Genomic DNA, 23,595 nt, shown 5'->3' on the forward strand with positions numbered 1-23,595 from the left:
AGATAAGAATCATCTTAGGTGAAGGGAAGGACAGCACACACTACAGGGGAAACCAACACAACTGGACTAAACCAAAGCTAAGAAGTTTCCTCAACACAATCAAATACTTTGAGAGACAGAGTAGCAGGGATGCGGGGTCTGGGGATCATGGTTTCAGGGGACATCTATGTCAATTGGCATAACAAACCTTATTAAGAAAATGTTCTTCATCCTACTTTGGTGAGTGGCGTCTGGGGTCTTAAAAGCTTGCAAGCCGCCATCTAAGATGCATCAATTGGTCCCAACCACTTGGAGTAAAGGAGAACAAAGAACACGAAAAACACAAGGAAAGTACTGGCCCAAGAGACAATGGGCCACATAAACTAGAGACTTCATCAGCCTGAGACCAGAAGAACTAGATGGGGCCTGGCTACCACCGGTGAACGTCCTGACAGGGAACACAACAGAGGGTCCCTGATGGAGCAGTAGAACGATGGGATGCAGAACTCAAATTCTAGTAAGAAGACCAGACTTAATGGTTGACTAAGATTGGAGGAATCCCAGAAAGCATGGCCCCTGGTCTCTCCATCACCCCAGAACTAAAACAGTTTCCGAGGCCAACTCTTCAGACAGGGATTGGACTAGACTGTAGGACATAAAGTGATACTTGTGAAGACTGTGCCTCTTAGACAAGTAGATACAAGAGACCAAAGGGGCGGCTTCTGTCCAGAGGTGAGAGGGGAACGCAGAGAGAGTTAGGAGCTGGTTGAATGTTCATGGGGAATCAGGGGCGGAGGGGAGGAGTGTGCTGTCGCAGAATGGTGTGAGCGGCTGGGGTCTCATAACAATGTATGTTTAAAAAAAAAAAATTCTGTATGGGAGACTAACTTGAAATGTAAACTTCATTTAATTACAACAATAAAATAATAAATAAATAAAACTGTTAGAATCAGTGGATTAGAGGCCTGGCGATCAAATTATTGTTTCTGGGGGTGGGGATGGGGTTTTTAGACAGCACTTACTAGAAAGATTAGAAGTAGTTCTCAGAAAACAGGAAGAATGAAACTGAAATTACGGAGACAAGGTCTAAGGTATGACTATGGGCATAAATGGCTGAGATACAGGGAGGAGAAGCTCACTGGAAGAGAGGAGTTCGAAGAACTAGAAAGATCAACTATTGATCTTTGATGTACTGAATGATCTTTCTACATACTGAAACCATCAAGAAAGAATAAGACAGGAGTAGAATTAAAGAGAATAATGGTGAGTCAAAAGCTAAATTTTTTACAGCTGCAATGTGTCGGGATTTTTGGCAGTTTGAATCCACCAGGTGCTCCTTGGAAACCCTATGGGGGCTCCTTGGAAACCACACTGACCCACTCTGTCTTACAGGGTCACTGTGAGTCAGAACCAACTCAACAGTAACAGGTTTGGTATTTTTTTTTTAATGATGGGTAGTAGATGGCATAATTTAATGGTGTAAAGCTTAGGGGTATTAGGAAGAAGGGATGAAGAATAATGAGAAAACAAGGACACCTACTCTCCCAGGTTCAATGGTATGAGAGGTAAGGGTCAACACTTGAGAGAACTGCAAGAGAATCAGTGTTCAAAGTAAGGGGAGAACCAGCATTCCATTAGAGAAGAAAGAAGGGAATGCTCAGAGACTAGATTGAGGATACAGGAGAATCTGCTGATAATGAACTATGAATTCCAGAAGATATAATGGAAGAGTTTTAGGAGCTGAGGAGGCATGAGAGAAAGAGACAGAACAGAGAATGTTCAGAGGTTTATAGGAATTAGAGTGAAGGAGATGGGGGAAGGGCTCTTGTGGTGACTGACATAGACAGGAATAAGGGATAATGAAACTAGTTCCAGTGAAGCCACGGCAGACAGAGACAGGGAGGCTGCAATTGTTAAGGGGTGAAGACGGTAGATTACTGGGGCTTACTCTCGACTCTGAATGATAGGAACTGAGGCGTAAGGCAGGCATAGTCTTAGTTCCACTATACTAATTTAAAATCAGTTAGATGATAAATAACAAATGTCATTAAAATATGCATACTCTTTAACCTATTAATCCTATTTCTAAAAATCTATACAGTATATATCTCAAGACTCAGCAATTCCATACCTATATATAAATCCTAGGAAAAAAATCTTTGTACATCTATAAAAAAGAATATGAGGAAGGATGTTTGTTGCAGCATTGACTATAATAGTAAGAAACAAAACAATCTAAATGCCTGTGTCAGTTTACAATTTAATGTCTCTTGGCTCCAAATTCAGTCTTTAATACCTGCTCAACGATAATGGACAAAATTCCTTATAGCATTTCTCCTTTACAGTGAGCACGAGATTAAACTTTCTCAACAGAGGGCGCTGGAAGCACACTGCAGGAGGAAGGGTCTCCTCTTGCTAGTTCCAGCAGCGAGCATCAATGGTGTGGGTGTGAAGACAAGCAGTGGTGCTCTGCTCCAGCTACATGCCAACAACCTTATAGCCCTGACCTGACCTGGTGAACACTTTTCCACAGTCCCCTCTACACAAACAGTGTTCCAGGTCTCCTGCTGGCACTGGTGCCCTGACTTCCTCTGCATGCCTGATCTGTCCACCACCCCTAGGTTTTCTCCCACAGCCTTCCTGAGGGATATGCAGTCTGGGTCTCCTGCCCACTCCCTCTGCATGGCTGCCCACTGGATGCAATTTGCCATGTGCACCAGAGGGTTGTTTCCTGATTGTCCAGTGAAAGTGAGCCAGCTTTGGCTTGGCAAACCAGCCAATACTCTGCCATCTCGTAGGCTGCAACTACACCTTCTCTAAGGAGGTATGAATGTAGCCTAGGGGAAGCGCCCTTCATCCAAGTTTGTTCATCCTTGGATACTCTACCTCAGCATCCCAAGTACCCTATAGAGTTCCCTTACATCTTAAAGTTACTCTTTTATCATAGTTTAATAATTCTTTAACTTTACCTGTTTAAATCACTATGAGGCTTCTGTTTCCTGACTGGACCTAGACTGATACAATGTTCATCAATAAGAAAATGAACAAGTAAATTATGGTACAGTTGTACAATGGATAACGCTAGGTAATAAAAATAAATGAATTAGGAAGGTTCCATTTCCAAGATGGTTGACTAAGTTACTACTGAACTGACCTTACTGTAGCTGTTACCTATTTATATATAAACCTGTTGCCTTTGAGTCGATGCCGAAACCATAGGGTTTCCAAGGCAGCTAGTGGATTCAAACGGTCAACCTTTTGGTTAGCAGCCGGGCTCTTAACCACTGCGCCACCAGGGCTCCTATTTTTTTTTTTTTATTTGTATTTTATTGTACTTCAGGTGAAGGCTTACAGAACAAATAGTTTCTCATGAAACAGTAGTACACATGTTGTTTTATGACATTGGTTAACAACCCCACAACATATTAACCCTCTAAATTCTCAACCTTTTTTTTTTTTTTGGTGAAAATACACATAGCCAAAGATACACTGTTTCAAAAATTTCTACATACACAGTTCAGTGACATTGACTACGTTCTTCCAATTGTGCTGTTATTCTCACTTAAGATGAAGGCTTACAGAACAAAATAGTTTCTCATTTAACAGTTACTACAGATGTTGCCCTATAACAATGGTTAACAATCTCACAACACATCAACAATATCCTTACTCAACCTTGGGTTATCACCACCTTTCTTGTCCCCTTCTGCCTTCTGGCCCTTGTCACTGGACTCCTGTACCTCGTTAGTCTCATTTGGTTTTACGGGGCTGTCCACTCCCAGGCTAAACAGTGAACCTTGGAGGTAACTTCACCACTGAGCTAAAAGGGTGTCTGGGGGCCATACTCTCAAGGTTTCTCCAGTCTCCTTTAGGCCAGTAAATCTGGTCTTTTTTTTGTGAGTTAGATTATGCTCTACATCCTTCTCCAGCTCTGTCCAGAACCCTCTGTTGTGATCCTGGTCAGAGCAGTCAGTGGTGGTAGCCGGGCACCATCTACCTGTACTGGACTCAGTCCGGTGGAGGTCTTGGTAGCTGTGGACAACTAGTCCTTTGGACTAATCTTTTCCTTGTATCCTGTTCTCTTCATTCTCCCTTGCTCCCGAAGGGATGAGACCAGTGGCGTATCTTAGATGGCCGCTCACAGGCTTTTAAGACCCCAGACACTACTCACCAAGGTAGAATGTAGAGCATTGTCTTTATAAGCTGTGTCATGCCAATTGAGCTAGATGTTCCCCAAGACCATGGTCCCCACAGCAGGGCTCCTATTTTTATATAGTAGATACTTAATGTTGAACTGAACTGTTTGGAATAAGTGGACCTATCTTCATATCAACAGGCCTCATATTATTCAACAGATTCAGAGTTAAACATGAAGTTAAAGGGTCTTAGCATTCTGTGGACCCAAAGTGAAGGACATACATGATTTGAGGATACAATCTGATGTCTAGTTTGACTGTATGGAACAAGTAGTGCTGCCTTTTTCAATATCTGGCTGGATTAGGCTTTCAGGTCAATTCTTCCTCCCAGATTTTCTGAAATGATTTGCGGGGAGATGATGATCATAGTTAACATTCGTAGACTATTAAGTATGTTACATATATTAACTCAAAGCTAGAGAGCACAGACCCAGGCAGGCTGAAAAGGCCGGATGGTGTTCTTAGCTCAAACAAAGTCACTTGAGTAGGGAAAGAATTAGTCCTAAACTCTAATTGCCAGGAATCTAAATAGACAGGAGCACAATCATCTCAGAGAGGAGCAGCCAGTAGTAATTACTGCCCAGTACTCACATTACAGTTGTGAGACTATGTGCAAGGTTTGGACATGCTAAATTTACTTCTATGTGATATAAAGGCCAGATCAGATGTACGCTAAGTTTTTACAAAGTTTCAGGGTAGGATGTGCTATTCAAACTAGTCTAGAACCCAGCCAATTTCCAGGTCCAAAGTACCTAAACACAATAAGAGCTTTGCTTTAAATGCCAAGTTGTCTCCAATTCCCTGGGTTCCCTTGTGCTCTTGGTGGTATCTTGTATGTGACAGTTAGTGCGTAAGATGTTTACTGACTCTGGAAAAGGGGCAGGGGCACAATGAATTATCTGGCCTCTATGCTCAGGGAATTTGAGCCCAGAAAGGTGAGAACCTTCTTCCATGGGCAAAGATCAGTCTCAGAATCGCCAGACTCAGGGTCCTCAGAAAACTACTCCACATGCACCTTTACTTTCTCCCTCCAAAGACTCAGTAAATTGTGAGCAAGGAGACAATCTCTGATCTGCTTTGATAAGCAGGCCTTTAGTATTGCTCTGGTACCGTTTTACTGACCATAGGTAGACAAGTTCAGGCTTAGAACAACAGTGCCCATGGCTTACCAAACCCAGGCAGCAAGCTCTGAACAGCTTCCTAGGGTTCCAAGCCTGCTCCTTTTCAATTAACCCTAGGTCTAGAACTTTCACTGTAAACAGTGTAGCAATGAACAGTGTAGCAGTGCAGCAGCCCCTTCAGAAAAGCTGGGCCCCTGATTTGGCTCCCTTGGCATAGAAAAATACATGTCTAGCCCAAAATATACAGCTAATTCTGCCCTTCCTCTGGCAGGCAGAGTGTGCCTGAAATCAATGCAAGCCTCAAAATTGTTATATATTCCTCAATCAGAGGCAAGTAAATCAACCCTTATACTGTCTGGAGGAGCCCATATTCTACAGAGCAGGGTCTTAATGTATGAGGTCATTTGCTTAATTCCAATATGTGAAATCAGTATCAACATGAAATATTCCTCTTGTTTTTGTCTTCTCCTGGTCTGATGGGGGAAAGCTAACAGGAATCCTATGAGGAAGAAAATTCTCTCTGTGAGTCCTGACCCTCGGGCATGGTAGGACAAAATGTTAATGGACCCCTCATCACATAGCCTTAAATGACTGGAGCCATAACATACAGTCAACACTCTAGAACAAAGGCCATAGAACCATGATACATACCTGACCCCCAAGATATGTATAAGACCAAAAGGAATGTTCAGAGGACAAGGTAAGAAACAACTAAGAATCAAAAGCAAACAGAACACATTCTCCTACAGAAAGCAAATGAATTCTGTATGCTTCGGTCAGCCAAGTGAAGTGACAATGTGATGTACTGAACTACACGAAGTAAGAAGCAGGAAAGAACAAATATTATCAGCTGTGCAGTAGCAACTGGACACCTGTGGCCATCCCTCCATTCCAGCTTTCTTAACCTTCACTCACTCACCTGTGTGGCCATGGAGTGGGGAGTGTGGCCGTGGAAGTGTGGGTGATGTGCTAGAGGTCACAATCAAGCTCTTGCGGTTACTTGTCCTACAACTGCAATGAAAACACAAATGTCAGTTATAACATGACAATACCATGGGCCTAGAGGTCTTGAGTGGCTATCCAGGAACAAAGGAATGATGCCATTTCATGGGCTTAGTGGTATATTACTTCAAATTCTGAACTGGGTCCGTAATTACTATTTCCATCAGTTAGATTTCACAATTCACTGTGCTCTATCTTGGAATAACGCTGTCTTGACTTTTGTATTGTCATTGCACCTTGCCATTGTTTAAGTTTTGCCTCCCAAATGGACACAAGGATCTCCCTAAGGGCAGCAAACATGTATTAAATGGTATCCAGTAAAGAATGACCAGATTTGATTCAGACAATTAAAAACACAAGCCATATTTGCATATCTCATAAAAATTAACGTTCTTGCCATAAAAAGAAAACTGTTAATCTAAGACATTTTTAAAACCACTTTTATCTTAATCAATGAATTAAGTAACATTCTCATTTCCCCATAAATTTCAGAACAAATACTCTCTATAAAGCTGGATTTCCATTACATGGTGATGCCTGAGGACTTTTTTTTTGTTTGTTTGTTTGTGGTTGAAGAAAACCAGATCATGATGAAAAGCCATTTCATGCAATACTTGCTACTGAAAAGTCTGTGTAAATGTATTTGAAAGCCACTCCATCTTTTAACGGCATTAGGGAAGATTGTCATTTATATTCATTCAAACAAATATTTATGGAACATCTACTATGCACCAGGCACTGTTCTAGGTGCTAGGAAGCAGTCAGGGAACAAAAGAAAGTCTCTGTCCTCATAGCTGGAGTGAAAAGTACTATGGAAAAAAAAAAAACCACAGGGTAAGGAAATAAAAGAGACTGGTGTGGAGGTGGACACGGTAGTAGTCAGGGCAGGCCTGACTAATGAGGTGACATTTGATCAGAGATTATTTGACACAGTCATAACTCTTTCCTCTTTTAAACATTCCATAAACTGCACAGATGTTAAATGTTCAGTTCAAAGAGCCTTGACGATTGTATACATCTATGTAACGACACCCAAAACAAGAAACAGAAAATTTCTATTACCCCAGAAAGTTCCTTTGTGCCTCTCTCCAGTCAACTAACCACTGTCTCCCAACCACTTTCTGACTTCTATGTCAATATATTAATTTTGTTTGTTGTTGGATTTCTTATAAATGGAATTATACAGTGTTATGAATTTAATTATGTCCCCCCTAAAATATGTGTTGGAATTCTAATTCCTATACTTGTGGATGTAATCTTGTCTGGAAATAGGGTTTTGTTATGTTTATGAGCCCATACCAGTGTCAGGTGTGTCCTAAGCCTAATCACTTCTGAGTTATACAAAGACCAGCATAGACACAGAGACATATGCACAAATGGAAGAAGACAGACACCATGTGAGGACTGTCTACAAGCCAAGGAACCGAGGAAAACCCAGGGCTACCAACAAGTATTGATATAGCCAAGACCTTGATTTTGGACAATTAGCCACTAGAACTGTGAGAAAATAAATTTCTGTTCTTCAAAGCCATCCATTTGTGCTATTTGTGTTATAGCAGCACTAGGTAACTAAGACATACGGTATGTGTTTTTTGGTGTCTGGTTTCCTTTGCTCACCATAATGTCTGTGTAACTCTTCTTTACTTAGTTTCTAGGACATGATGCTTTCCTGGTTTTCCTCCTACCTCACTAGCTGCTGCTTTTCATTCACCGTTGCTGGTTCCTTCTCTTCCTGACTTCTAAATGATTCAGTGCTCTGGGGGTCAGACCTGAAATGTTTTCTCCTCTACTTACACTCACTTTCTAAATAATTTATTTCAGTTTCATAGCTTTAAATGCGATCTAGATGATGATTACGTATATTTGATGATTAAGATAACGATGACAACAGATTTCTCATCAGAAAAAAATACAAACCAGAAGACAGTGAAGAAACATCTTAAAGTACTGAATCTACAATTCAATATTGAGAGGAAAAAGGTAGGCAAAATAAAGACTTTTTCCAGGCATATAAAAGCAGAAGGAAAATGATACCAGATGAAAATCTGGATCCACACAAAGGAAAAAGAAAAGCACAAGAAACAGTAAATATGTGGGTAATAGAAATCACTTGATTTTACTTTTTAAATCTCTTTAAAGGATAACTGACTGTTTAAAGAAATATAATAATAATGTATTGTGAGGTTTACGACATACGTAGATGTAAAATGTAGGACAACAATAGCACCAAGGCTGTCAGGGAAGAAATATAAGTATATTGTTGTAAGACTCTTATATTAAATGTTATGGAAGCTAAACTGTGACAAATTAAAGATATTTATTATAAATACTAAAGCAACTACTAAAAAAACAAAAATAAATAAGTTTAGCTAATATGCCGACAAAGGAAATAAAATGGAATCACGAGAAATACTCAATCCAGAAGAAGGCAAATAAAGAAGAAAGGAGGAACAAGCACAGATGGGCCAAATAGAAAACAAATAGCAAGTGAGATTTAAACCCAATTACATCAATAATTACATTAAATTCAAATGTCCTAAACACATACCAAACTAAGGCAGAGATTTCTGGACTGGATATTTTTGCCACACCAACTACATGCTGTCTATTATTTGTAATAGCCAAAAACTGGACATCACCCCAAATATTCACTGACGAATGGGCAAACAAATCATGGTATTTCAACAAAATAGAATACTACTCAGCAATAAAACAGAATTAACTATTGATTCACACACAACATGGATGAATCTCAAAATAATTACACTGAAAGCAAGAAGCCAGACAGAAAAGTACACACTATACAATTCCATTTATATAAAATTCTAGAAAATGTTAACTAATCTACAGTGACAAAAAGCGGACCAGTGGTTGTCTGACTGAAGGCAGGGAATGGATTACAACAAGGCCTGAGGAAACTTTTGGGAATGACAGGTATGTTCATTATCTTGACCACTAACAGTTTTACAGATTTATGTTGTTGTTGTTGTTGTTAGGTGCTGTCAAGTTGGTTCCGACTCACAGGGACGCTACGTACAACAGAACGAAACACTGCCCGGTCCTGCACCATCCTCACAATTGTTATGTTTTAGCCCATTGTTGCAGCCACTGTGTCAATCCATCTTGTTGAGGGTCTGCCTCTTTTTCACTGACCACCTAACTTTACCAAGCATGATGTCCTTCTCCAGGGATTGGTCCCTCCCAATAACATGTCCAAAGTAAGTGAGACGAAGTCTCGCCATCCTTGCTTCTAAGGAGTATTCTGGCTGTATTTCTATGAAGACAGATTTGTTCATTCTTCTGACAGTCTATGGTATATTCAATATTCTTCATCAATACCATAATTCAAATACATCAATTCTTCTTCAGTCTTCTTTATGCATTGTCCAGCTTTCCCATGCATATGAGGCAACTGAAAACACCATGGTTTTGGTCAGGTGCACCTTAGTGCTTAAACTGACATCTTTGCTTTTTAACACTTTGAAGAGGTCTTTTGCAGCAGATTTGCCCAATGCAATGCGTCTCCTGATTTCCTGACTGATGCTTCCATGGGCGTTGACGGTGGATCCAAGTAAAACGAAATCCTTGACAGCTTCAATCTTTTCTCTGTCTATCATGATGTTGCTTATTGGTCCAGTTGTGAGGATTTTTGTTTTCTTTATGGGGAGGTATAATCCATACTGAAGGCTGTAGTCTTTGATCTTCATCAGTAAGTGTTTCAAGTCCTCTTCACTTTCAGCAAGCAAGGTTGTGTCATCTGTACTTCGTAGATTGTTAATAAGTCTTCCTCCAATCCTGATATCATAGTCTTCTTCTTATAGCTCAGCTTCTCGGATTATTTGCTCAGCAAACAGAATGAATAGGTATGGTGAAAGGATACAACCCTGATGCACAACTTTCCTGATGGTAAACCACGAAGTACTCCCTTGGTCTGTTCACACAACTGCCTCTTGGACTATGTACAGGTTCCACACAAGCATAATTAAGTGTTCTGGAATTCCCATTCTTTGCAATGTCATCCATAATGCATTATGATCCACACAGTCAAATGCCTTTGCATAGTCAATAAAACACAGGAAAACATCTTGCTGGTATTCTCTGCTTTCAGCCAAGATCCATCCAACATTAGCAACAATATCCCTGGTTCCACGTTGTCTTCTGAATCCGGCTTGAATTTCTGGCAGTTCCTTGTCGATATACTGCTGTAACTGCTTCTGAATGATCTTTCACAAAATTTTACTTGTGTGTGATATTAATGACATTGTTTGATAATTTCTGCATTCGGTTGGATCACCTTTCTTTGGAATGGGCACAAAGATGGATCTCTTCCAGTTGGTTGGCCAGATAGCTGTCTTCAAAGCTTCTTGGCATAGGAGAGTGAGCACTTCCAGTGCTGCATCAGTTTGCTGAAACATCTCAATTGGTATTCCGTCAATTCCGGGGGCCTTGGTTTTTGCCAATGCTTTCAGTACAGTTTCGACTTCTTCCTTCAGTACTACTGGTTCTTGATCATATGGTACTTCTTGAAATGGTGGAATGTCAACAAATTCTTTTCGGTACAGTGACTCTGTGTATTCCTTCCATCTTCTTTTGATGCTTCCTGCATCATTTAGTATTTTCCCCGTAGAATCCTTCAATATTGCAACTCAAAACCTGAATTTTGTCTTCATTTCTTTCAGCTTGAGAAATGCTGAGCGTGTTCTTCCCTTTTGGTTTTCTATCTCCAGATCTTTGCACATCGTTATAATACTTTACTTTGTCTTCTTGAGCTGCCCTTTGAAATCTTCTGTTCAGTTTTTACTTCTTCATTTCTTCCTTTTCCTTTAGCTACTCAATGTTCAAGAGCAAGTTTCAGAGTCTCTTTTGACATCCATTTAGGTCTTTTCTTTCTCTCCTGTCTTTTTAATGACCTCTTGCTTTCTTCATATATGATGTCCTTGATGTCATTCCACAACTCATCTGGTCTTCAGTCATTACTGTTCAACACGTCAAATCTATTCTTGAGATGGTCTCTAAACTCAGGTGGGATATACTTAAGGTCGTACTTTGGCTTCCGTGAACTTGTTCTAATTTTCTTCAGTTTCAACTTGAACTTGCAACTTACATGCAATTGATGGTCTGTTCCACAGTAGGCCTAACTAACTTGTTCTAACTGATGATATTGAGCTTTTCTATTGTCTCTTTCCACAAACGTAGTCAATTTGATTCCTGTGTCTTCCATCTGGTGAGGTCCATGTGTATAGTTGCCGTTTATGTTGGTGAAAAAAAGTATTTGCAATGAAGGAGTCATTGGTCTTGGAAAATTCTATCCTGCAATCTCCAGCATCATTTCTATCACCAAGACCCTATTTTCCAACTACTGTTTTCTTCGTTTCCAGCTTTCGCATTCCAATCACCAGTAATTATCAATGAATCCTGATTGCATGTTTGATCAATTTCAGACTGCAGAAATTAGTAAAAATCTTCAATTTCTTCATCTTTGGCCTTAGCAGTTGGTGTATAAATTTGAATAATTAGTCGTATTAACTGGTCGTCCTTGTAGACATACGGATATTACCCTATCACTGACAGCACTGTACTTCAGGATACATCTTGAAATGTTCTTTTTGATGATGAATGCAATGCCATTCTCTTCAATTTGTCCTTCCTGGCATAGCAGACCATATGACTACCTGATTCAAAACGGCCAATACCAGTCCATTTGAGCTCACTAATGCCTAGGATATCAATCTTCATGCATTCCATTTCATTTTGATGACTTCCAATTTTCCTAGATTCATACTTCGTGCATTCCACATTCTGATTATTAATGTATGTCTGCAGCTGTTTCTTGTCATTTTGAGTCATGCCACATCAGCAAATCAAGGTCCCGAAAGCTTGACTCAATCCATGTCATTAAGGCTGACTCTACTGTGAGGAGGCAGCTCTTCCCTAGTCATCTTTTGACTGCCTTCCAACCTGAGGGGCTCATCTTCCAGCACTATATCAGACAATGTTCCGCTGCTATTCATAAGGTTTTCACCGGCTAATTCTTTTCATAAATAGACTGCCGGGTCCTTCTTCCTCGTCTGTCTTAGTCTGGAAGGTCAGCTGAAAACTGTCCACCATGGGTGACCCTGCTGGTATTTGAAATACCGCTGGTATAGCTTTCAGCATCACAGCAACACGCAAACCATCACAGTATGACAAACTGACAGACGTGTGATTTATACATATCCTGAAAACTCATCAAATTGTACGTTTTAAACATGTAGTCTATTATATCATATAAAGGTGTAAAAATTTTTTAAATGTAAGTAATATCATGTCTCTCTACTGCTTAAAATTCTCCCCACCTCACTAAGATTAAAATTCAAAGTTCTTACAAGGGCCTACAAGGTCTTACATTATCTGGATTCCATTACCTCTCTCTCTTGCTTACTTTACTCCAGTCACATTGGCCTCCTCACTTTTCTCAGAACCTGCCAAGTATGCCACTATCTCAGAGTCTTTACAACTGAAGTTTCCTTGGCCTACAATGCTCTTCCCCCAGGCAGCCTCAGGGCTTGTTCCCTTACCCCCCTCAAGTCTTTGTTCAAATATAATCTTCTCAGTGAATTTTTCCCTGATCATTCTATTTAAAATTATAATACCCCCCCTAAACTCTCTATCTCCCTTTCCTGATTTATTTTTCCCCATAAGACTTACCGAGGCCCTGGTGGCGCAGTAGTTAAGAATTCAGGCTGCTAACCAAAAGGTCAGCAGTTTGAATCCACCAGCCGCTCCTTGGAAACCCTATGGGGGCAATTCTACTCTGTCCTATAGGATCGCTATGAGTCAGAATTGACTCGATGGCAACGGGACAGGGTAACGGTTACCACCATCTAACTTACTGTGTGTTTTACACATTCATTTTGTTTGTTGCCTCTCTTCCCCTTAGAATATAAGCTCCACAAGGGCAGGGGGGTTTGTTTGTTTTGTTCACTGCTGTAGTCCTCAATGCCTACAACACTGCCTGGCACATGGCAGGCTCTCAATAAATATTCATTGAATGAATGAATGGATGAATGTGATTTGTTACAAGAATTAAAAGAGGACGCATGCACATCTGGTACACATAAGGTATATCCAACTATTATGTCTAAACTTCCTGTGTATGAAAATGAAAATCTCTTACAACTGAAGGGACAATGGATTCTAATTTCATTTGCCATTTTATTTAACATTTAAAATAAAATCCAAAACCCTGAAGATAGTATTTCCAGACTGCATGCCTTTGTATAAAGGTACACATAATCTCACTTGGCAAATCTGCAGCAGCTGCCAGGGGAAAAAAAGGTCAGGTACCCTGGTACAGATGCCATGACTCAGCTGAGATCCAAGACAAGGAACTGGCTAATTCTTCCATTTCAACAGGCTCTGGCCATTTCCCCAGAATACTAAAAGATAAGGGGTAGGCCTTAATTCTTTCATCTCAGTAAGATAGAAGTACTGGATGTTCACAGAGTCAGGCACAGTAACTCTAAGTTGATGGGAGGTAACTTAGAAGTCCACTGAGTTGATGCTCTCCTGCCTATTGCAAAGACTTGGGTTAAAACAGACTGTTGCTCAATATCATCCCAGTCACTTGGTCACTTTGCTAAAGTCTGGCATTTCTTCTTCCTACATGCTTCACCATGGTCATCGCAATGGATAATGGGAACAAAGGTTAAAGTACACCGTGCAACCTCTGTAACAATGTTGAACTGTGGCCATATTTAGAAAGTGGCTGGTTCCCAGCCTTCAAATCTCTTCTGCCTGTAGCTGGCAGGCTGTCAGAAAATCTGACCCACTATGGGAGCTGCCCTAGATTTAGTTAGGAAGCCTGCCCCCCAGCCTGAAGCAATATAGGGGGTGAAGTAGGAAGGGCAAAAATCCCTTAAAACCTTCAAGACTTTACTTAAATGTCACCTTCCCAATTTCCCTATTTAATACTGTGACCTGCTCTCCCCTAACGCTCTTACTCTAGTTTTTTCTTCTCCAATAGCACTTATCACCTTCTAACATACTATATAAGTTAATTTATTTATTATGTTTATTGTCTGTTTCTTTTCCTCTATAATAGGCTCCATGATGCTTCCCAATCACCTACAAATAGTACCTGGAGCATAGGAGGTGCTCAGTTATTTGCTGAACAAATGAATGCATTTCAGGAGAAGCAGGCACCAAGAATCAGTGGAAATAGGAAAAAAGTCTATGCTCCAAACCAAAACCTTTTTCTAAGGTGGGGCAGCACGTCTCCTTGGATTGATCAATGCTGCAAAAAATCAGTTGCCTTCGAGTAGATTCCAACTCATGGCGACCCCATGGGTGTCAGAGTAGAACTGTGCTCCCAGCGTTTTGCATGGCTAATTTTTTAGAAGTAAAAATCTTCTCAGGCACCTCTAGGTGGACTTAGTCTACCAACAGCAGCCTAGGGCATCAATCATTTGCAACACTCAGGGACTCCACTGCAAAAAACGTAGTTGGAATTTTGATAGCAATTACATCAAATCTGCAGATCAGTTTGGGGAACTCTGCCATCTAACAATATTGAGTCTTCTGATCCATGAACACAGAGTGTCTTTCCATTTAATTAGATCTTCTTTAATTTCTTTCAACAATGTTTTGTACTTTTAAGTATATAAGTTTTCATTTCTTTGGTTAAATTTATTTCTAAGTTTTTTTCTTTTTAATTTTTGATGCTGTTTTAAATGGAATTGTTTTCTTAATTTCACTTTCAGATTGTTCATTGCTAGTGTAGAGAAATATAACTGACATTTGTATACTGATCTTGTAAACTTACTGAACTCATCTATCAGCTCTAATAGTTTTTTGTGGATTATTTAAGGTTCTCTAATTGCTTTTAAGACCCTCTATTTTTATGGTTCTGCAATTTAATTACAATGTGTCTAGATAAGGATTTATTTTTATTTATAGATGATTCATGATTTTTTCCCCTAATCAGTTCTGGAAGGTTTCAGTCATTATCCTTTTGAATATTGTCTCTTTCTCATCTCTATATTCTGTTGGACTTTCTTATTGTATCTTCTATATTTCTTGGCTCTCTTTCATATTTTACATCTTTCTATGTCTGTGCTGCATTCCAGATAAAAATTTTACTAATTTTGTCCACAACTCTATCTACTATTTAACCCAACCACTGGTTTTCAATTTTAATGATGTGATATATTTCATTCCTTGAATTCTAATTGATGTTTTTTCCAAACATGCCTGGTCTTTTTTATTAAATAAGTGTCTTTTTTTTCCTTCCTCTCTTGTTTTTGTTTTCTTCTTTTATGCTTTTGATCAATTTAAATATACTTATTTTATAGTCTATCTATAATGTTACTTTGTGACATTCTTAGGGGTCTCGTCTTTTTTCTTTTTAATTGTACTTCAGGTGAAGCTTTACAGAACAAATAGTTTCCCATTAAACAGTCAGTACACATATTGTTTTATGACATTGGTTAACAACCCCACGACACGTCAACCCTCTCCCTTCTCGATCTTTTTTTGTGTGTGTGTGAAAATATACATAGCCAAAGATTACACCATTTCAAAAATTTCTACATGCACAGTTCAGTGACATCAATTACGTTCTTCCAGTTGTGCTGCTATTCTCACTTTAGATGAAGGTTTACAGAACAAAAGTTTCTGATTAAACAGTACACATGTTGCCCTATGACAATGTTAACAGCCCCACGACATGTCAACACTGTCCTTACTCAATCTTGGGTTCCCTATCACCAGCCTTCCTGTCCCCTTTTGCCTTCTAGTCCTTGTCCCTGGACTGCTGTGCCTCATTAGTCCCGGTTTGTTTTATGCGGCTGTCCAATCCCCAGCCGAACAGTGATTTCGGAAGTGACTTCATCACTGAGCTAAAAGGGTGTCTGGGGGCCATACTCTGGAGGTTTCTCCAGTCTCTTTCAGGCCAGTAAATCTGGTCTTTTTCGTGTGTGTTAGAATTTTGTTCTACATCCTTCTCCAGTTCTTAACCCTCGGTTGTGATCCCGGTCAGAGCAGTCAGTGGTGGTAGCCGGGCACCGTCTAGCTGTACTGGACTCAGTTTGGTGGAGGCCTTGGTAGCTGTGGTCCACTAGTCCTTTGGACTAATCTTTTCCTTGTATCCTGTTCTCTTCATTCTCCTTGCTCCTGAAGGGGTGAGACCAGTGGCGTAGCTTAGATGGCTACTCACAGGGTTTTAAGACCCCAGACACTACTCACCAAGGTAGAATGTAGAACATTGTCTTCATAAATTGTGTTACGCCAACTGAGCTCGATGTTCCCTGAGACCATGGTCCCCACAGCCCTCTGCCCAGCAATTCAGTCCCTCAGGGAGTTTGGATGTGTCTAGGGAGCTTCCATGATCTTTTCTTGTACAAGCTGTGCTGGTTTCCCCAGTATTTTGTATTTAGGCGTCTATTCTTATTGTTTCTTTTGTCTACTGATTTTCATTTATGGTGGATGTTTCCTTGTACGGGTTATAATTTTGTATTGTGAGTTCACCTTTAGTGTTGCTTTATTTATTGAGAATCCTGTGCTGCCTGAGTTGAAGGTATGTTACTTAAACGAAGTTTTGAGTTTGCTTCTGACATACGGGTTAGGGTTATTACCAGCCCAGGACCACCTTCTAGACCACACAGATAGTATAAACCTCAGCCCCCAAATTAAGTTGAGTGAAGGTCTATGGTTAAAAATTCCCAAGGGAGACTTATTATTATTAAGAGCCCTATTTAAAACCCAGATGAGACTACAGAGCCTCTTTTCATCTCCCTGTGCCAATGGGTAAACTCTTCCAAGTCCATTCCTTCACTAAGGGTAAAGTCCTTTGAAGGTCCTAGTTTTATGTAGCAGTCTCAATTCCAACCCCTGCCCTAAACAAGCTTAAAGTCTCAGCTTCTTTTCCTTCAAGGTTATTGAAACTTGTAAACTGTCTCTCTACCCCACTTTCTTAGAAGCTCCAACACTGGCTCACACTATTCTGGGTGCTGCTTTCTCTCTTTAATTTAGGATCCTTGAGATTTTCCTCACCTTCTAATGAATTTAGCTCTGCATTAAAAGCAATGATAATGGCTAACATTTATTAAGTGCTGATTACATACTGTATAAAGCACTATTTGTAGTATTTCACATCCTATAAAGTAGATACTATTATTCTCTCCAAGGAGCCCTGGTGGCACAATGGTTAAACACTTGGCTGCTAACTGAAAGAACCCACCAGCTCCATGGAGAAAAGACCTGGCGATCTGCTCCTGTAAAGATTACAGCCTAGGAAACTCTATGGGGGTACTTACACTCTGTCCTATAGGGTCACTATGAGTCAGAATCAACTCAATGGCACACAACATTATTCTCTCCTTCCCCTTTATATGGACAAGGAGCGCTGGTGGCACAGTGGTTAAGAGCTCAACTGCTAACCAAAAAGTCGGCAGTTCGAATATACCAGCTGCTCCTTGGAAACCCTATGGGGCAGTTCTACTCTGCTCTATAGGGTCACTATGAATGGAACTGACTTGACGGCAACGGTTTTTGCTTTTATATGGACAAGGAATCTGAAGCACAAAGAGGCTAAGTAACTTGCCGAAAGTCACAATAAGTTACCAACATTTTTTGAAAGCCTAATAAAGCCTGAAACAAGTTGCCATCAAGTCGATTCCAGCTCATAGTGAAAGACGGTGGTTCAAATCCACCAGCTGCTTCGCAGGGAAAAGATGAGGCAATCTGTTTCCGTAAAGAAACCACATGGAGCAGTCTACTCTATCCTATAGGGTCTCGCTATGAGTTGGAATCATCTCGAGGACAAAGAGTTTTGTTTGGAATGTAACCTACATTCTCTTTACTCTAGGACTTTCTTAAAGTAGAGCTCCATCCTAAAGATGATTCAAAAGGCAAGTATTCAGAAAAATACGGGCATTTTGTATAGCCTGAATAATTTCAAGAGGGAGCAAAATCATGGGCAGATAGGATAAGATGAGATAGGGTAAGAACTACCTTGGGGACTGGAGCAGAACTTTGACATAGCCACAAATACTGCGGAGCAGACCTATGGCAGAGGCTCAGCCAAAACTATGCTCTCATCAAATTCTTGAGTCATGACCACCTTGACTGCCACCACCACCACCAACCCTAAATCAGGCACAGGCAAAGAGAGAGCTCTCTTGATTCTGACAAAAAAATAAAGAGGTACAGATTATTTCTACAATGGTCAATCCTGGATCCTTTCACTATGTCATGGTAGAAAAGACTGCCAACAATGCAAAGGAAGCATGATTTGGCTCCTAGCAGATTACAATACCAATCAAACCTAAAAATCTCAGCTATACACTCTACAACAGTCTCAACCTACAGTAAAAAACAAACACAGGCCTAAAGCTCAAATGACATTGTTCAAGGTACCACTACGGATTTAACAGACTCAGAACCCTTGGAATGAACCAGGAGTTTTAAAGTAAAGAATATGAGGAGAGGTGGAAATTGGCCAAATGTAAACCAGTGCAACCTCCTCACCTATGGTCATTTGACATAGTGGCAGCAGCAACCCATCACCATTCCCCATCTCCAAATGGAGAATGACTTGCCCACCACGCTTTAGTACACCAGGGTTTCTCAGCCACACTAATTGAATTATTAACCCTCGTCTCCTCAAGGCTTACTGGGGGAAGAAATACGCTCTGCAGTATCACTATGCATCAAATCACTCAAACCAGAAACCCAGACTCCTTCCTCATTTGTATGATTCCACATACAGTAAGACACTAAATTGATTCTATCCCCTTTACTATCTTTAACTAATCTCTTCTCACCACCCCCCTACTATTCATCATTTCTCCCTTAATTCTGCAATAGCTTCCTAAAAGTCTTCTTATATCTTGTCTCCCTTCCATCTGGCTTCCAAATTGCTCTCAGAACAATAAACAGTTTTATCTAAAAGGAAAAGCTGATTCTGTCCCTCCCTTGCATCAAACACATCAACAGCTCCCCTTCACCTATAGCACAGATTCTCAACTAAGCATTGAAGTGATGGGAGAAGAGCAGTAATGAGAAGTTACTGGGAGAAGTGTTCAATAATTGAATGTTCTAGAGGCAGAAATAATATTGAAACTTTCTGAACAACAGAATAGTTTTAACTGCTTAGTATGACTTATCAGTCCTCCATAACCTAGCTCCTGCTACCCAGCATCAACTTATACTTTTGTCCCATGCCACATACATGTTCCAACTTCTAGCGATACTGCTCTGTATGTAGTTCACTGAATCTGCTACAGTAAATGCCATTTAATAGCCCCTGTCTCTGCACTTGATATTTTCTCTACCTGGAAAACTCTTCCCACCTTCTCCTCCTGATGAACTCCTGTTGGGTCTTTAAGATCTAGCTCTTATCTTCTGTGAAACATTACCTAAACACAACTCTCTGCCTAGGAGTCCCTGATTGGTGCAAACGGTTAAGCACTCCACTACCAGTCAGAAGGTTGTCAGTTTGAACTCACCCAGAGGCACCTCAGAAGTCAGGCCTGGTGATCTGTTTCGAAAGGTCACAGCCTTGGAAACCCTATGGAGCAGTTCTACTCTGCACACATGAGGTCACTATGAGTCAGAATCAACTTTTCGGCAACTAACAACAATCCTCTGCCCACCCCATCCTTACTCAACATAGAAAGAGTTGTCTACCTTTGAGTCAATTCTTGCAGTTCATATTGATTCTGAGCAATTTGTGAGAAGAGCTTGTAACTATCTTGGTATTAGCCTAATCAGGACAGAAACTGGAAACATAGCAGAGTCCATGTCTGGCAAAACCTCATTAGAAGCAGAAATGAACTTCCCTGAATCAACATCAGCATTTAATATGGTAGGAGTAATAGCTTCCCTTATGGAAAATTTGCCAACTACAAAAAAGTAATATTAAACGACGCAGGAAGCTTCAAAAGAAGATGGAAGGACTACACGGAGTCACTATACCAAAGAAGTGGTCGATGTTCAACCATTTCAGGAGGTAGCACATAATCAGGAAACAACAGTACTGAAGGAAGAGGTCCAAGCTGCACTGAAGGCACTGGCGAAAAACAAGGCTCCGGGAATTGACGAAATACCAATTCAGATGTTTCAACAAACAGATGCAGTGCTGGAAGGGCTCACTCATCTATGCCAAGAAATTTTGAAGACAGCTACCTGGCCAACCGACTGGAAGAGATCCATATTTATGCCTATTCCAAAGAAAGGTGATCCAACCAAATGTGGAAATTATTGAACAATTATCATACACAAGTAAAATTTTGCTGAAGATCATTCAAAAGCAGCTGCAGCAGTACATCGACAGGGAACTGCCAGAAATTCAAGCCGGATTCAGAAGAGGACTTCGAACCTGGATATCATTGCTGATGTCAGATGGATCATGGCTGAAAGCAGAAAGATGGTTTACCTGTGTTTTATTGACTATGAAAAGGCATTTGACCGTGTGGATCATAACAAATTATGGATAACATTTTGAAGACTAGGAATTCCAGAACACTTAATTGTGCTCATTAGGAACCTGTACATAGATCAAGAGGCAATAGTTCGAACAGAACAAGGGGATACTGTGTGGTTTAAAGTCAGGAACAGTGTGCGTCAGGACTGTACACTTTCACCATACTCATTCAATCTGCATGCTGAGCAAATAATCCGAGAAGCCAGACTATATGAAGAAGAACAGGGCATCAGGATTGGAGGAAGACTCATTAACAATGTGCATTATGCAGATGACACAACCCTGCTTGATGAAAGTGAAGAGGACTTGAAACACTTACTGATGAAAATCAAAGACTACAGCCTTCGGTATGTTTTCAACATAAAGAAAACAAAAATCCTCACAACTGCACCAATAAGCAATAGACAATAGACAGAGAAAAGACTGAAGTTGTCAAGGATTTCATTCTGCTTGGATCCACAATCAATGCTCATGGAAGCAGCAGTCAGGAAATCAGACAACGCATTGCATTGGGCAAATATGCTGCAAAAGATCTCTTTAAAGTGTTAAAAAAAAAAAAAAGATGTCACTTTAAGGACTAAGGTATGCCTGATCAAAGGCAGAGTGTTTTCAGTTGCCTCATATGCATTTGAAAACTGGACAATGCATAAAGAAGACCGAAGAAGAACTGACACCTTGGAATTGTGATGCTGGGGAAGAATACACCATGGACTGCCAAAAGAACAAACAAATCTGTTCTGGAAGAAGTACAACCAGAAAGCTCCTTAGAAGCAAGGATGGCGAGACCATGTCTCATATACTTTGGACATGTTATCAGAAGGGACTAGTCCCTGGAGAAGGACGTTGTCTTAGTCATCTACTGCTGCTATAACACAAATACCACAAGTGGATGGCTTTACAAAGAGAAGTTATTCTCTCACAGTCCAGTAGGTTACAAGTCCAAATTCAGGGCATCAGCTCCAGGGGAACGCTTTCTCTGCCAGCTCTGGAGGCAAGTCCATGTCATCAGTCTTCCTTTGGTCTGGGAGCATCTCGGCACAGGAACCTCAGGTCCAAAGGACACGTTCTGCTCCTGGCACTGCTTTCTTGTGGTATGAAGTTTCCATGTGTCTCTGCTCACTTCTCTCTTTTATATCTCAAAAGAGATTGCATTAAGACACTATCTAATCTTGTCAACCGCATCAGTATAACCTCATCACAGTGACAGAATTTACAGCACATAAGGAGATCACATATAATCTCATCATAGTGATAGAGTTTATAACACATAAGAAAATCACATCAGATAACACAATCATACAATACTGAGAATCATGACCTAGCCAAGTTGCTACACGCATTTTTGGGGGGACACAATTCAATCCATGACAGACGTCATGCTTGGTAAAGTAGAGGGTCAGTGAAAAAGAGGAAGACCCACAAGGAGATGGCTGCAACAATAGGCTGAAACATAACAATGATTGCAAGGATGGCCCAGGACCAGGCAGTGTTTTGTTCTGTTGTACATAGGGTTGCCATGAGTTGAAGCCGATTCCATGGCACCTAACAACAACAAAAAGTAATAATGTCATTTGTTACTGTAGTTGATGTTGTCTCCCAGAGCTGTAACGGGATACACCTGTTGGAAGAGGTGAGAGAACCTCGGTATTCAAGTATGTCTATATTTCCAGTGCTCAGAACAGTGCCTGATATGTAGTAATTATTATTGGAGAATTAATGAACTAGAAATAATGGTCCAATAGTGCATTCTTAAAGCTGTTTATCTCTTGGTAATTGCTATGAATTGAACTGTGTCCCCCTAAACATGTGTTGTAAATTCTAACCCCTTTAAGCATGGATGTAATCCCATTTGGGACTAAGGCTTTCTTTGTTATGTTAATGAGGCCATACCAGTGTAGGGTGTGTCTTAAACCTATTCACTTTTGAGATTTAAAAGAAGCAGATTACGCACAGAGAAGCAAGCAGAAATAGAGGAGAAGATACATGCCAGGTGGAGGTCTCCAAGGAAAGAAGAACACTAGAGAAGCTGAGACAAGGATTTTCCCCCAGAGAGGACAGAGAGAGCCTTCCCCTACAGCTAAAAAACAAACAAACAAAAAAACAAACCTGTGCTTTCCAGTGGATTCTGATTCATAGCAACCCTGTAATGACCCTACAGGACAGAGTAGAACTGCCCCATAGAGTTTCTGAGGAGCGGCTGATGGATTCAATAGCAGTCTGAACTCTTAACCACTGCAACACCAGGGCTTTCCTCCACAGCTAGTACCCTGAATTTAGACTTCAAGTGTCTGAAACTGTGAGAAAATAAATTTCTGTTTGATAAAGCTACCTATTTGTGGTATTTCTTTTATAGCAGCACTAAGAGACTAAGACAATAATAAAAGGAAATTGGCCAATGAGATTAGAGATTTTTCTTTGAGTGGAGTACACTTCCACTATACAGACCCGCCAAAAACATGGGCCTTGATAACAGGAAATAGTATAGGCTGCTCCTGATACGGTGTCTGGGAACTTGGTGTACATTTGGATTGTTTTTACTAGTTCACATGGTTTCCAGATTTCTTTTGAGGTTCCTTATTATAAGCCCCACTCCCACCTTACATTTCCAGACCAACTTCTTTGAGAGCTAGTGGTTGAAGGGAAATGCAAAATGTCCTATAATCATTCCGTATTTTGGCCCAATGTATACATTAATGAGCTCTGGTGGTGCAACGGTTAAGAAAGAGCTTGGCTGCTAACCAAGAAGTCAGCAGTTCGAATTCACCAGCTGCTCCTTGGAAGCCCTATGGGGCAGTTCTACTCTGTCCTATTGGGTCACTATGAGTCAGAATCG

At 40.5% G+C, this 23,595-nt stretch overlaps 1 protein-coding gene across 1 annotated transcript in view; it reads right to left on the minus strand.

Moving 5' to 3' along the window:
• Positions 1 to 23,595, minus strand: part of MAST2 (microtubule associated serine/threonine kinase 2) — a 250,767-nt gene that overhangs the window by 53,596 nt on the left and 173,576 nt on the right. The window contains exon 6 of the mRNA XM_023727112.1: positions 6,216 to 6,307. Coding sequence (XP_023582880.1) covers positions 6,216 to 6,307 — 92 coding nt within the window. The remainder of the gene's footprint in view (positions 1 to 6,215; positions 6,308 to 23,595) is intronic.

Source organism: Trichechus manatus, unplaced genomic scaffold, assembly GCF_000243295.1.
Source record: "Trichechus manatus latirostris isolate Lorelei unplaced genomic scaffold, TriManLat1.0 scaffold00015, whole genome shotgun sequence".
Classification (NCBI taxonomy): domain Eukaryota; kingdom Metazoa; phylum Chordata; class Mammalia; order Sirenia; family Trichechidae; genus Trichechus; species Trichechus manatus.